General features: G+C 36.5%; 1 protein-coding gene across 2 annotated transcripts in view; it reads right to left on the minus strand.

The window, feature by feature from the left end:
- The window catches only part of eys (eyes shut homolog), a 161,562-nt gene that overhangs the window by 27,267 nt on the left and 117,473 nt on the right, over positions 1-16,822 (minus strand). For both annotated transcript variants that reach the window (XM_025005208.2, XM_017412860.3), the window contains 2 exons: positions 7,858-7,966; positions 3,264-3,487 (listed from right to left, as the gene is read on the minus strand). In XM_025005208.2, coding sequence (XP_024860976.1) covers positions 3,264-3,487; positions 7,858-7,966 — 333 coding nt within the window. The remainder of the gene's footprint in view (positions 1-3,263; positions 3,488-7,857; positions 7,967-16,822) is intronic.

Consider the following 16,822-nt stretch of genomic DNA (forward strand, 5'->3'; position numbering starts at 1 on the left):
ATAGTTATACTGTAACTCTGTTATTGGTCAACATAAGAGGATCTTGGTCTAAAACTCTGGCATGAAAACTCTGGTGGGTGATATACAGTTCTTCAAGGAGGCCTTTATTCCTCTGTATTTTTCTAGTGTTCTTATTTTTAAAAAGGTGCAGTACTTGCAGTTACAGTACAGTGTGTGTATGTGTGTGTGTGAGAAAGTGAGAGAGAGAGAGAGCACTTCTTGGAAACCGTTTCCACCTGCTGCATTTACAAGCAATTTGATGACATCTGTCTCTGCTACCTGTAGCTGAGTTTGCTAAATGACACAGATATCAAACATCACAGACCTGGAGCAGAAGATTAAAGAGGCCAAAGCTGTCAGGTGCTGGTTCGCTTGCACGTTCACATTAAACTCACCTAAATACTTAATATACAACATCCAGCAACCACAAGCCATTATCCACACGTTTCAATATTGATATTTCAACAAGCTTAAATGAGAAAACCTCATGAAAAAAAGGCTGGCGCTGAAATAACCTAAACTGAACCCACGATAAAAGTCTTCATTCATCCTATTATGATGAACTAGTGCAACACAGGGATACAGACACAATGAGCAGAGTGAACTCTTGATGACCCCTGCACAATGTGTGGTTCAAAAGGATACTGCAATAACGCATATTCATCACACAGATAATTGCATGGCTCACACTGTCGCACATGACAAGCCAATGTGACCACCGGCTCTTAATTGGTATTCCTAAAGCTATTCATATTCCAATATTCATGGTGCCCTTTCTCATTTCCTGTTTAATAAATGCAACTGTTAATTGATAGTGTCATAACACAATGAAGAAGACATTTAGAGAAGCTATTTTCTGGATTACCAAAGGTGAAAGAGCATCATGTGAAGTTAATGCATACTTAAAAAGACAGCCAAAATTGCTGGTAAGTGGGGACCGATGGCAGCGTGATTAGCTGAACTACCGGAGATAAAAAGACGAAGGAAGACGAGATCTTCCTGTTTGTTTAGCTCTACTGAACAGTATAAATACTGTTAAATCTACAGAAAGAAAATGGTCTTAAAAGAACACAGATACCTTACAGTTGCTCAGGGGTTATCAGTAAAGATTGATCAGAAGATGCTAAAGCCTGTATTTAATGAAATCTAGAGATTAGCCTGAAAATGATTGTAGAAAAGGTGTGCAAAAAAAGAGTTATGATGAACTGAGTTAGACAATTTAAAAAAGTTAAAAGAGGCCCTACAAAACCCCAGCTTTAAACCAACCTAAATCTACCTAGGTAATTATTGAAGGTAATCTTCCTTCGCCAGATGTTTTCAAGATTTCAGACCTCGTAGAGCAATTTTTGTGTTTAAAATTGAAACATCAAACCTGTTTGGGTCACTCAAAACAAACTCAGTTCATTTTATGTGGTTCCAACACATTTCTATCATCTTAGAGCAGAAATTAAGGCTTATATTTTTAAAAATGTCTAAAGGAAATTTTATTTATTTGGTTAATTTTATTAATCAATCATGCTTGCCTTGGTGGTGTGACAAGCTGGGACTCGTGCCTAACATGGACTTCAGTCTGCAATAATACTGGGGACAGCATAGAAAACTTAACTTATGTAGAAATAAAATGAAGTGAATAACAGTATTTTTATTATTATAATGTTAAGAAATCAACTTAACTAAAACAATAAAACTAGAGGCTGTAACAGCAAAACTGTTAGTTATGTTATGAGCTCCTTTTAGTGTTCTAGAAATCTAAGGTACAATAATATATAAGAACAATATAACCTTTGACTACTTCTTCAAAAATTGATGGTAATGAAGCACTTTCTGCTGAAATATTAAGTAAGAATTTTTTTATATATCGACAAAAATGTCTGATTGCTGAAGTAAAAACAGAGAACACCTACAAGTTTCATTAGTCTAACTCAGCAGACATGGTTGTAAAATGAGGCGAACATCAGAACTTTCTCAGGTTTTCACCTGTGTGTGAATGAACCGTGTCTATCTGCATTTCTGGATCACAGCTTCAGATTAATTAGAATCATGAGAGGGACTGAAGAGAAAAAGAAACGGGGAGATTGGGGATAAAATAAAAGTATATTGAGACATAGATGCAGTAGTAATTAAAGAGTACAGATAAAAGCTTAGTACAGCTTAGAGTAGCAACGGTAGTCCTACTAAAATAAAAGTCAGTGAACTGGTTGCACAAAACCTTCATGCAATGTGAAGGACACTTCATAACCTCTATAGATTTTCTTTGGAAAGAAATGTGATGGGAAAAAATCTATTTAATAAAAACACTGGTTGATCTTTGACTCAAAACTTTGAGATCAAACTTAGATACAGACACACAAAGATACATTTTGAGAACATACTCTTTAGTCTGTAGACTGTTAAGATCAAGTTAAAGATTTTTATTTTATCCAGAGGGAGTTTCACCATGTTTTGTCTGAATGTGGCTAAGAACGTCGAACTGAATCTATCGTCCTGACAGAGAAGCATAAAAGTGGGAGGATGGTATGTGGCTTCATACTTATGAAGCTGAATAGATGACATTTATAGACAGCACCAGTAATGTCTCTGAATAAAATAAAATATAGTCTGACAAGATGACTGACGGTATGTAGAAGCTGAGCAGTCATGTCAGTATTGCAGTTTAATGCATACAACATTGTTTTAAAGCCTAAAAATAAAAATCCAATGTTTTTACACATTAGAATTCAAAACATGTCAATTCTAAAATCACATTTTCTAATTCCTAATACCATTAAAATTGAATCTTAATATTTTTCAGGTTGATACGAGTTCAAATTCAATATTTCACTGCAGCATGGTCTCTGCTGAGTGAGCCCACAGCTAAATTAGTTCAGTGGAGATAAGATAAGCTTAAAGACTGAACTAATATGCGTTAAAAATGGTCAGAGAAAAGGCACAGAGCAGCGACTCTCATTTCAAAGCTGAAAGGATAAGTTAAAGGGTGCTAAGAAAATAACACACTTTGAAACTGTAGTTATTATTGTTTTTAAAAATGTACCAACTGTATATCACATGAAAAAGAGGGGGAGAAAACATCAGGTCATAGGATAGAAACTAATTTAAACATTTCTTTTGTTTGGTTTAAACAGTACAATTTAATCTATTGCTGGAGTCCGTATTTTTGCAAATTATTGTTATCTATACAGTAAAATGATAAAATTATAAATTATTCTATATGTACTGTATCTGAATAATCTTAAATCCTGATAAAAGGTGACTGAGTGCAGTACCTGACACATGTTCCTCCGTTACGGCAGGGAAAGTGTTGGCAAACAGGCGGGTCGCAGTTCTCAATGTTTCTCCCTCTCACCGCCTCACCCACCAGGTCAATTTCTTTTGAGTTGACCTGAAGTTCCTTGATACAGCCGACGATTCTCCTATCTCCTTTTGCTCTCCCATCATACATTTCCCAGTGAGATGAAACGGCACCAAGAAATATGGGTCCAAAGGTCGCCTGCGTGAGAAACAGAAGAGCGCCAGAGATTCGCATCGTTTAATAAAGCACACAGTATGCTACAATACACTTCTTCCTTCAAGCCCGAGCTTTCAATTTGATTTTGTATTTGAAACTTAACATCATCAATAATATTACATAAACAAAAGCTTGATGTAATGATAAAAATTCTGATATTTATCTTGTACTTTAGGTGTTTTGAGGAGTTCTTTTGATTCTATTTAATGTGTGAATCAATGATTGAGGTAACAGGAATTTAATGGAGTATGGGCAGAATAATAAAGCTCTTCTTGTTATATAACATTTTAATACAAAAAGATGAACAAAAAACTATTGCAAGCTGTCTTTCATGTGCTAGCTCATTGGGTAGAACTAATTAAGATAGATCTACAAAATGTATAACTTGTCCTACCATAACAATCAATTTAACAAGTAAAAATGAGCTTTCTGAAAACGCAAAGCTACATTAAATGTGACCAAAAAATTAAATAAAATTACAGTTTTTTTCCTAGCAATGACTTCCATATATAAACAGATTTTAAATATCACTTTAGATTATTTTACATAACTTTCAAATTCAGAACATTGCTGATTATTAATTTATTACACACTTGTTTATCACAGCTAGTTTTTAAAAACAAAGCTACTGGACTTCTATTCTGTAGTTGAAGACATTTTGCTTCCTCTTCCAGGGATTTTTCTCTGTTCAAATCTGAAGAGTGTGGAGATCCAAGCTTAGAGAAATGTTTTCAACATTACATTAGCTAATATTAAACTACTACACTTTTGCACAGCCGTTTAGTTTGTTGCTATTTTCTCAACAGAACAACATTTGTGTTACTGTGTAAATGTCTGTATGCGGAGCACAGACCGTGGGAATGTTGTGTCCCGAAGCAGATGGATGTATCAGTCCTCCAGAAGTTGAGTAAACTTTTGACCGACGAGACACTCTGATCAGTCGGACTGATGCATTCAGCTGCCTCAGCATACATACATTTACGTAGCAGAATAGATGTTTTTTCGTTGTAAAAACAGAGACACTAAACAAACCGTCTCGTGTAAAATTGTAGAAATTTAATATTAGCGAATGCAGGGTTTCATACCAACATCACATCTTTAGAAAAAAGTTACTTTAAAAGCCTGAGAACCAGTATAAAACAGGCTAACCATTAGCCTATTCTGGAAGAAGACTTCTTCCCTTTCCTTCATGACTGATGTCAAAACATTACTTCATAAATGACCAGACTATCCCTTTATTGTAATAACCTATCTGTGGCCCACTTTGTTCCAATTTAAGATCAACTCACCTAGTTTCAGTTCTTTCAAAATATGAAAAACATCTCAGTAGTTGTAATTAAACACCAAGCTTCAAACTTCTGATTTGCTTTCATTGAGAAAAATTGAAACAAACAAAACATTTCTTGTTAATTCTGCTTGTGCAAGGAAGAATTTTAGATACTAGCAGCGAGGCAAAGCTGAACATCTGTAACCCTTTCCGCCTGTTTAAGCTCTTTTACATGTATTTTGTTACTCCTTTTTTATTGAAGTGATGTTAGAAATAAATGGGAGCTTATGTGTCAGAAATTATTTCAAGCACCCTATAATGTTCTCCAAGGCTCATTTTTTTACTTCACACTTTCTTTTTCCATATGCTTGCAAATTTTCAGGGTGAAATATATTTTTAAGGCTACACCAATGATATCCAACCTCCTATGAAATGCAAAAGTTCTGTTTCATAACTGCCACTACGAAATCCAAGTCGTCATGTCGGCATTTATGTCTTTGAAGTGCTTCCAGAGTGGCATTCGTCATGACTTCATGCTGGAGCTGGAGGAAATGTGATGGACAGCTGCGGGGAAGGTGTTCAGCGGAGGGACAGTGAGGTGTTAGACCACATAATCATTCAGGATGTTCGCTTAATGCAAGCTTTCAGCGACATAACTGCTGCATATCTGAAAGCCTATAAAAAGACACGGCTGACAGGGTTCACAGGAGTGTGTGCGTGTGTGTGTAAAGTCACCACATAGTTAAGAGCCTGGAGAGTATCTTTAATAAAGCTTAAGTGTCAAATAAACTAACCAGCGGTGGCTAGAAACTTTTACAATGAGCAAAGCTGTTTTTGTGTGATACAATCAGCAATGAGCCAGCAGAGCTGCATAATGACGAAGGGCCGATGCTGAATGAATTTATGGCGCTTTCAAGTATGTTTACCATGTTTATGAGAAGAGTCCATTTGAAAGGCTCACTTATGTAATATTCATGATTTTGTAAGTGGACCCACAGCACTGAGCTCACAAGAGCTGTATGCTCATGTTTGAATTCCTTTTCAGGGCACAACTTGTAAGCATGGCATCTATATCAGCGCTACATGTCTGAATTCTTTTTCTATACATGTAGGCTAAATATATAAAACAAACAAACCAAGAAAAAACAATGCTTCAGCAAGCACTAGAACTGATACTTTCTCCTTTAAACCTCAACCACCCCACTAGAAGCATCCTTCATAGTCATATTCACAGATTTGCACATTGTTTTTTCTCTGAACTGAATATAAATTCAATAAAACCTCATTAATGTCGAAATTTTAATTGGAGTTGAGTGTTTTCTAGCAATGTTGCTCATTCACATCCATCTATAGAATGTGGCAATCTCCTCTGGTAAAGGTTATCTGGCAGCGTACCTAGTAATTGTGGTGTAGATAGAGCTCCTGTAATTAATGAAGGTGTTACAAGCTAAAGAAGAAAAAAAGGATGAGGGGGAGTAAAAAAACATTATAGGATCTCAGATTAGAAGACTATAAATCACGCTGAGGTAGGGGGCATGCTGAGCCAATGGGAAGGTTGAGTCCCTCTCTGTGTCTTTGAATGTGGAAAAAACAAAATTATTAATAACATATATATAAGTGCCATGGATCAAATTAATGACCCAAATCTGATTATCGAGCCAGTACTATCTTAATGCGGCTTTCATGGTTGCCAACTTTGATCATCTACGGCAAGTACTACAACAGGTGTACATACTTTTAATAGGCAACGGCTGTTGCTGGGTTGGATTGGATAACATGTGGGAGGGGGCTGCTCATGGTGTCATGAGTCGTCTATTTGAATGAGGCTTCTCTGTTGGCACAGCAGTGGTGGCAAAACAGAGGGTTTGAGAAAAACAAAAACAAAACAGGGCTGTTTCAGCAGCTGAACTCCTGCCAGAATGTATCATTTGTTTAATCAAATATGCAAAAGCGTAAATTCACAATATTTTCTCTAAAATAAATGCTGTTTTTGCGGTTTACCATAAAATCATCTCAAGGCAAAGTAAAATAATTAAGATAGTAAAATCTTGGTTTCACCTAAAACCAACTTCATTTAAAAAGACAAATAACTATAACTTAAAGGGATGGTTCAGATCTTTAGAAGTGAGATTCTATGGAAAGGTTGTGGACAATTAACATCTTCCCTGTCTTTGAACAACCTCAGTTTAAAAAAAAGAGTTTAAATCTGATCAGACTGACAAGCTAATGGCTATTCAGAGTGTGGCCAAAACCAAAGTGGATTGCTGGCTTCATAAAACAACTCCAATCTCAAAGGTTGTGTAGTTGTTAACGCAAAAAATAGTTTATAATTTTTTACATCAGTGGTTCCCAAAAACAAAGTGGAAGAGACATGTGATCCCAAGTATTGATGGCAAAACCATATAATCATCTCAAAATCAATTAAACAAAGACATATTACTAACACAAAACAGCTTTTATTTATTTATGACTCCAGTTTTTATCTTTCAGTTCTGACAAAAACATGCAAATATGAACTTTGAAATTTAATTTGATTACTAAAAATCATGGCTCACAGTGGGGTCCTGAGGCCAACTTTGGGAACCAGTGCTTTACATAACTTTCAGTTTTGCATTACATGGTTATTCCGACAGAAATATTGTGATATACCTGCATGAAGCACCCCGGGCTGAACCGAAAGTGGTGCAGCTAACTACTGCTGTGGGAGCAATCCACTTTGGTCTTGGCTCTGCTTGAAGTAGCCATTAGCTCATCAGTTTGGTCAGAATTAAACTTTATTTATCCAAACTGAGTTTGTGTAAAGAGCCATCTACAACATGTAAGATATAAATTATTCACAACCTTTCCACAGAACTCCACTTCAAAAGGAGTAAACTATTGCTTTAAAGTGTCAAAGTTGAGTAGTTGTTCTGATTCTTCTATTACTAACAAACAGTGAAAATTATGCATAACAACATATATTATCAATTTAGGAGTTTATGGTAAACTTTACTGCAAGAGGGAAGACAGAGCCAGCATGTGATTACAGGTTTACAGCCGGACATTTAAGATAATGGTTGATTTGACTGCAAGCAGGTCAAGGTACCTCTGACACAGAGTGTGACACGAACTCTTCAAGATGCTGTGCTGTGCCATTATCTGCAGCAATTTCAATCCTACATGACCCCCCTTGTTTGCCAACAGGCACATTGAATCTGTAAAGAGAGAAAACACACAGAGCAGGGTTAGTAAGATAGGGTGCTCCACAATACCTGAGACTCCCAATAAATCCAGCAAAGCATGAAATATTCTGATGGGGAGACAGACAGAGCAGTCACAGTAATGGAGCTGCTAATGTGACCATTGAGAATATACCATAAACCGACTAGGTATACATTACACACAGCTTTATGAGATTTTTCTTTTTTTTTTAAATGCAATGGTGTATTGGCTTGGAAGCAATGGTGCGTTTGTATCGCTCCCTATCAGCCAAAACCCAGGGGAGACAACAAAAACAGAGAATGGCTTCCACTGTTAGATTTAAATAAAATAAAAGCCAGAAATAGGTTCCTGCTCAGTGCTGCAGTGATTCCTTTAAGTTGTTGTGCTCCTCAAAAAACAGGAAATTTACATAAAAATGCAATACAGCCAGTAAAGTCACTAAAGATAAAACGTAGGCTGAAAGAAGCAGTCATTACCGGTTCAATTTAAATGATCAAGCTATAGTAAATGACGTGCATTACCACGCCACATAAAACAACGGTTACATTAACAGTACTAATAAAAACAACAACAATAAATAAACTTATCAGCCTCGCACAGATACACAAAACTGGTGTAAGTGCTGATTATGTCACTCAGGATTAATTATTAATAAAAAATGAGGGCACAAACCAGATATACATTATAACCCTAATGAGAAGAAAGATAATTTTATCATTTGACCCTCTGTGCTTCTCTAGGGAAATATACAGTTGTGCAAGTCATTAATGTTGTAGTGTTAAGTAGCTGGTCTACTTGTGACAAATCCCAATATTGGCAAAGTCAAGTGATTCCTTTTCTCCAATACATCACTGGTTTTTATGATGGCTCTATACAATCAAAGCCTCTTTACAGAGCTGTACATTATGCTAAAGGTTGTACACCCTTTATTAGGCACGTAAACATAATTATGTTGAGAAGTCGTCAACATGATGCACATTCATTGCGCAGGTTTATTCAGTATCAGCCGGCGAAACGTGACATCTATTATGTCACCGAGCTGCTAATTTGATTTAGCAGAATCCATTCATCCACTCATTGTGACTGTACCAGTGTTGATGAGGAAAAAGTCTCAAATGTGTGCTTTAATAGCCAGATGGAAACAATAAGGGCAATCGTCCTCCTGTTAATTTGAAACAGCCTTCCAGGACGCCTCCCTCAGGCAATCCCACGCACACAACTTCAGGTAGAACTAATTACAGGTATGGAAATCACTGGAGCTCGTTTGTACACACACGTGCGTGCATATGTGCACGTATACACAGACACACCTGAGACTGAAAACGTGAAAGGCAACTTAATGTCCAAAGAAGAGACCCATTACTATATCCTCAGGGTGCCTGGTCTGTTTCTGAGGTCATTCTCCACACATTTGCATAACGGCAACCGATTAGTGAGAGATTTCAGTAAATTACACTCCCCAACTGTTTATTTTTCCATGGCACAAAAATATTACAATGTCCAAATGAAAAAGTGAAACGATCCAATATTGCTTCAAAAACAGACTGTGTCAAGGTATGACACATCACAGTATTATTATAAAATTTTTATCTGTTGCTGAAGGCATTTGACCCATACTTTGATTTTTAGTACAGTGGCTTTTTTCTCATTTTCCTAGGCTGCTAATGGTGCAACAACTGTCTTTGTGAGACATGGGGCTTATGCTCACTAAGCAAACAGGATGATGTTACTTGATGAGCTAAATGCTCCGCTCAGCTAATTTACATTGGTTATGCTTTAAGGAAAACACAACTATTTATGTAGATGACTATATTACTGTTTTTGGCCTGGTTCCTAGACAAGTAGGATTATGCCTTAAGGTAAGGATGCCCAAATGGCAGACAGAGGTCTAGATCTGGGCTCAAATGAAGTCCTATCTAGACCCAGATTGGTTGTTAGATTTTAGTTGAAAAGAATAGTTTATATGTTTAATACATGCACACATTTTCCCATATTTATTAAAATTAATTTTATGTGGCACAGCTTTTCTACAAATGACAGCAACTCCTTTTATGTGCCACAGCTTTAACCACATTTACAGTAATTTATTGTAGGTGGTACAACTTTTCTACCATTCACAGTAACTCATTCTACTAGAGCACCTTTTGTACAGTTTATGGTAATTTGTTATAGGTGGCACAGCTTTTCTAGCATTTATGGTAATTCCCATGTTTGGCTTGCGGTTTGTCTCTGCAGAGAGATGCTGCCAGTCCATGGAGAGGCACAGGCCTTAATGAACAATATGGTGCATGAAGAAAGATAGCATGGCTATCGCTAAAAAAGAATTTAAATAAATTATTTCAGACCTTTGCTAGATAAAAATTTGTTTATGTGGACGTCACAGAATTTTAATTGAAGACCACTGCCCTAAGGCTTTGCATCAATACCAACACACTAAAACACAAAATATTGTTATCTAAATATATGAATAAATCAGAAATAAAAAAAGAGAACCTTTTGCCAATGTTTGTAATGTAGAGACTAAATAATGTGTAATTTCTGATTGAGAACCATTCACTGCTTAGTCTCAAAGGAGGAAAAACAGCATTGTCCCAGCTTGAGGTAAACAAACCCAAATAAATAATTCATTTTTTTCCCAAACACAAAACTCACTGTGTGTTCATAATTTTTAGAATTTACTCAATCATCATTTATGCATTTCTTCATCTGGTTAATGATCTAATCACAAGTGATTTGTCATCTCTAACATCCCTTTAGACTGTCTGGTGTTTGACAAATTTAGGGCATCTACATTATCGTAACTTTCCTGAGGATAACCACTGAAATATTACCTGCAATGTTAAGGGACCCTGCAAATATTTTCAGCACTGCACCTTTACACAAAGGTATTTGTTAAAACCAAGGTAGCCGCTTGTCTTTATAATCGAACGTGCCTCCTTCACAGCTCCCTGCAGAAGATTAGCAATGAGGGAGGATCATCATTAAAATATTACTGCTGCATAAAACATCTGAAAGTATTGGCAACAGATGGCAGTAAAACATCATGCACCACGCTGGTGCCCTTGCAACATTTTTCACTGACTGATGGGCTGCATGTGACACATTTTTCAACAGCTTACTAGTCTAACAATATTTTACATTCTTAAAAAAACAAGTGATTATTCGGAACACAGAGCGGTGAATTTGGAATTTGTGAGTAATTTAGTAATTTAGAGTCAAGAGACTGTTAGTTCTGCAAGCATTGAGTCTGCTCAGTGGAGTTAACGTCTATGAGCAGACAGAATAAGTGGCTCGTACGTTGTACACATATAGAGAAACAAGTACCACTTGTTACTGTGATATTAGTGTTATCACAACAGGTTGCAGAGTTATAACACATAAGGCAGAAAAATAAAACAATAATCCCACCCCAATATAGATAATATTTAATAACTGTCATATCACACCTCAACATCTACAGCATGTCAGGAAGTATGTTTCTTTGTCTTTTTTCAATAAGCACAACAAATCTTGTATTTGGCCATCATCTGCACCTAAAGTGGATGTAATGCCTACCCTGGCAATGGTGCAGTGACTTTCTCACACGCAGCACTGCAGCATTTGCTGCATAATTTGTGCTGTGACCGGCAAGCCTCAATTAATTTGGGCAGCCTGTGTTCTATCATTATATCTCTGGCAACACAATTAGACAGTACACGGCAAAGCTCTTGGCATTGTGGGGTCTCACAAAAGAAACTCCAAGAGAGCAGGCAGGGCTGCCGCTTGCTTCTTCAATGGACCTTTTATGGGAGTACTTGTCAATACAGCACTGAATACAGTGTGGCCGATAAACATGGCTCGCCTCAGATCTGGCATTGTGTCGAGATGGTGTGGATTTGAAAACCAAAAAGCTCCATATTGAGATGTATTTTTTTAAAGCGCATATCTGCTTTGACATTAAGACTAATAAATGTTTCCTTTTTAATTTCCCTGCAATTAAAACAAAGTGGGGGAAGTGTTAAGGATGATCTCTGTGTTGTTATTATTCAGAAACAAAAAGTAATCACTGGCTGTGACCCAATGGGAAGATGTTCTTTACAATTTTTTTCAAATAAACAAAAAAATATGTACCAGTTAATTTAGCTTGAGTTACGAATAATCTGCTTCATTTTCAAATGTACCAAAATCAGTGTCAACAGATGGGCACAAAAGAAGCCTCTTCGCTCTTTAATAAAAAGCTTGTTATTGACCGAGTTGACACAGATAAACAGGTGCTTCTGAACTGGACTGGACTTAGACTCAGACAGCTCAGTTTCTGTGACATTAATTCAAAGAAGTCAGACTCCAGAGACGTCCTAAAAATGTCTTTTCACTGTTTCTTCTCACAGAACACGTCTGTTTTCTTCCTCTTACAGTGGCTGTTGCTAGGCGACATTTCCCACCCACATGTGGATTTTCACATCTAGAAACTCCTCTCAATGGTCAGTGACTAGTATCAGTAAGTATTTAACACAATTCCACAAGAATTTGCACTATTTTACTAAGTCATCAGCAATGAAATTAACAGCATTGTGCTGTCTTGTGTAGACTATTGAAGCAGAAAGATGTTGTTTCAGGAGTTTAGGGTCTTGAGGTTGGGGTTTGAATTTTCAACAAAAAGCCATTTTTCAAAACTTAGTGGGAGTTTTAAGGGAATGCATCTATCAGGCAGCTACAAAAATGTTTAGATCCAGAGCCTTTGGAGCTTGACCTACACTGGGCAAGAAGCACAACTCAGAACATTTTGCTTGTTCTTCAATAATCAGTAATGGATTTACCTGATTGATCTTTGGCTCACCCTGTGCTCGTGTCACATCATTTTCTAGAAAGACACTAAAGCTAAAAAAAAGTGCATTTGAACAAAACTGTCTAAATTAATTCCTTAAAGCAATGCATATCACCTACATATCGCCATTTTGAATTGGGTTGACTTCAAAACTTAACCAGTTGTAGAGGTCAACCCAGTGACTACTTTCTAAAAAGTTTCATTGACCTCCATTCAATGAGATATTGCAAACACACACATAGACAAAAACATTAATGCTCCACTGTTGCTGGTGAGTGACAATCAAATGTTATTGCAGTATTTTTAAGTTCAGATTATAATGTTTCCCATTTCCAATTACACTTTTGTTTTGAGCTTTTCTTGTCTTTCTTTTTTTTAACCAGGTTACTGAAGTGAGAGATTTTTGTTTGAAAGATAGTAAAAAGCAGTCATGATGACATTATTTAATGCTTCCACATCATCACGAGATAAATTTACAGATTCTGCATTCTAGACCCTTCATGTGATGGGGCACAACATGACCATTTCCACACAGAAAGGATTAAAGAATTTGGGGGAAAATGCAGATGTGATTGCCAGGTATTCATAAACTCCTCTTACTAAAATTGAGTAATTACTGCAATTCAACAGCAATAACACGGCAGTCTTTAAAAACATCAACATGCACAAACTAAAGTAAACATAAATTTCTCAGGGATAAAAACTGATATTCTCCCAAATTAGGAACTGTGTTTGAGAAACCACCATATTTCCGCAAATAAAAAAAGGGATTCAATTAAAAGCTGGGCTTGAAAGCCAGGGGCATAATTAACACAAACAAATACAAGTCAGCCTCCGATGCAGGCAGGGCAGACACAGGAAAGAAAAGTGCATGTAGAAAAAAAGCTCACATCAGGAAATGAAAATGTACATTTTTACCACTTTTATCAAATAGATTAAATAATGTGTTCATGCTGTTTTTAAACATTTTACGGAACTGGAATAAACTTTTGTCAGAATGACATGTGCTACAATCAAGACGTTTGGATTGTTTATTGAGAACCAGACAGAAAATCTGTATCGATGCACATCTTATAAATTAAAAACCCAGCCAGGAACAGAGAGTCTGTTTAATTACATACAGAAGGGATTTAAATTTCACACAAAACAGGAAGTCTTAATAAACAACTTAGTGAAGTAATATTACTGTCTCACTTCTACATGTTAGCCCAGTTTACCCAGCTTCCTGACACATAATGAGGTCTCTCCCAGAAACACACCACAAAATGTAAACTCTTTCAACATGCCAGAGACAAATAATTTAAAAAAGTAATACTAATAGGAGTGTGGAGCTGCAGCCCATAATCTTTTCTTTCTAGCCCTAGATGGTGAGACAAAATAAACATTAAAAACCTGTTTGCCTCATCTACAAACATTTATACGGAAAGGAAGGGTTCATGTATGCCATTTTAAATTCAGTTTTGAGGTTTCAAAATAAAGGCTTTTCAAGAAAATATGTCAAGTGAAACTAGAACCAACAAAAATGAGACATAAAGCTCTGTCTCTATTATAGAACTGGTACCTTAGGCAGTTCAAGGAAATTAAAGCCTAAGTTTTTATTTAAGCAAATAGGTTTCTGTTAGTGGGACCACTAAAGATAAAAGTGTGTTGCTATTTATATTCTATACGTGTGCCCAGCGTGTTCCAGCAGAAAGCTATGTATCATCCTCAATGATTTTTAACTGTGTGTGAATGAAGATTACTCCATCAGCAAATGTCAAGCACAGCAGGATGCAACCAAATAACGGACGCCAAATAATGGATGCAGCCTCCCAAATGACCAGGGGAATATTTGGAGTCTGCCACTCTGGAAATTTAATCTTTGCAGTTATGCCCCAAAAGTCCCTGAAGAAAAACTTCCCAACATCAAAACACTGGCCAACAGCAAACATGTCGTCCCCAGATGAAAAATGACACAGCCTCCCCCCTGCACACGCCTCTCTGTGAATTCATATGACAGCACAGGGCACTTCAGTAAGGCGCTTTTTTTTTTGTTTGTTTTTGTTGTTAATTTTGGTGTATTTTGAAAAGGTATGGCACATATTTTTCTAGAAATAAAAACAACTCATTTTAGGGCAGAAAAGATGTAAAGCTGTTATGTTTTAATCATGTTTTGCTTTTTTCCATTAGTAACCAATCTCTTTTTCTTTAACATGCCATTTTACTAAGCACCACAACACTATTACCTTCTGAAAAAAAATCTTACTTGAATTAATCTGAACTATTTTATTCACAATTTTCAATAAGAAAGCTCACTGTTTCTACACCAGTCAATTAAAAGCATGCTCTCAGCAGCTCTCTTAAAAGAGAGTTCTGCCCTGCCCCATACGGCAGCCTCTTTGGGTCGTTTTGATGATTTTAGAGCAATATTGCACTACAAAAAGAAAATGTGATTCATTCATTAATGTTGAGTCTCACAACAGGATGTTAAAATTCAACATTAAATATTTACCATGTTTTTTATGGCTTTGTTGGGGGTCATTAGCAAGATTGAGTGGTTTAAGACTGTTTGACTACATTCCAAAGTAGCTTTGGAAAAAATATCAAATTGTTCTGGCAGAAAATTTTCCATTACATGTTTTTTTCTAAATTTTGGCTAAGTAGAATTTAATTTAAACATAATAAGATGTTATTAAACTGTAGGAACACCAAAAAATTATGCGAATGCTATTTTTTCCTCAACTAAAGTACTGAATGTTGCTGTGGTGTTGTACTATCTTTTGGATCCCAGCAGTGCTGCATCAGTGCAACACACAGCCTGCTAAGAGTATGACGTGAACAAGCAGTTTAACAGTATGTGTACAAAAAGGAAAGGCAAATGTTTTCCTCTTTTTGTGTGCTCTGTGTTCAGTAATAGAAACTTGGATTATTTATGTTTAAACGCAACCACTGCCCTGCAAAGCGCAGATGCTGACACCTGCAAGTTAAAGCGGCTGCATCCAGTGTTGTCACCTATTATCTGGGGAAAGTAGGTATTTGGTGCTCGAACCAATTCCTGTGATGTCACACGCTTATTTGCATATGAATCAAACTGCTGAACATATCAGGAATAAATAGAGGCAAAGCTCTGCTGCAGGCTTTTTCCTGATTTCCCCTACTGGCTTGCTCTGCCCTGCAGTGATGAGCTGTGAGCTTCTGTGTGCACTACGGAGACTCAAGATCAGCCATGCATGGAGAAAAACTGTTTATCAGACCTATTTGAAAGAAACAAGAAAAGTAGTGCAAATGGATGTGGATCAAGTTCAACATTTGGTACAGAGTCTTGCCAAAGGTTTTGGAGCCAAGTGATTTTCCATGATAATCTGAAAGCGTAGCCGGACTACCTGCTTGTGCCTTTCAAGAAAAAAAGGAAAAGTACAAAGTATTTGAAATCATTAAGTACCAAACACAGTGAGATTCCAAAAGAAGATACATTATATAACTTAACTGTTATCTAACAAGCCTAAAAACATATAACTCCAGCACATTGCACAAAATCCAAAGGTTCCTAAAGGACAAAAATGATTTCTAGTTTCCCAAGAATTGTTCGCCTCCAAACGTTTAAATGGTCAAGTCTGTGTATTTTGCACATCTACAAGTGAGTGAGGTTCCAGCAAAGTTTGTGTAATGCAAATTGCATTGTCAAAATGTGTTACTGGAATGAAGAAACCGTAATAAGTGCATGTACTATTGACTGGAATATTGTCAGCAATCCATTATAGCCAGCCTGTTTTATAAAACTTTTACACACCTCATTCAGATTTGCAACAGTTAGATGACAGAACTTATGGATTTTAAATAGACACTTTAGCAACTGTTCAAAAAATTTGAAGTTTTGAATTGTTTTAATAGCTGGTTGGCTTGAAAGTACATTTATGTAACTATGTGTCAACTAAAACTATCCTTACATGGACACCTCGACAGTCTCCCAAAAATACCTACAACGCTTGGGAAAAGTATACCCAAATTAAATTAGGTGCTGTTCTTGAACCTTTCTAAAGGTAACACTGAATGTTTAACCTCAGCA

The sequence above is a fragment of the Kryptolebias marmoratus genome, linkage group LG22 (genome assembly GCF_001649575.2).
Source record: "Kryptolebias marmoratus isolate JLee-2015 linkage group LG22, ASM164957v2, whole genome shotgun sequence".
NCBI lineage: Eukaryota > Metazoa > Chordata > Actinopteri > Cyprinodontiformes > Rivulidae > Kryptolebias > Kryptolebias marmoratus.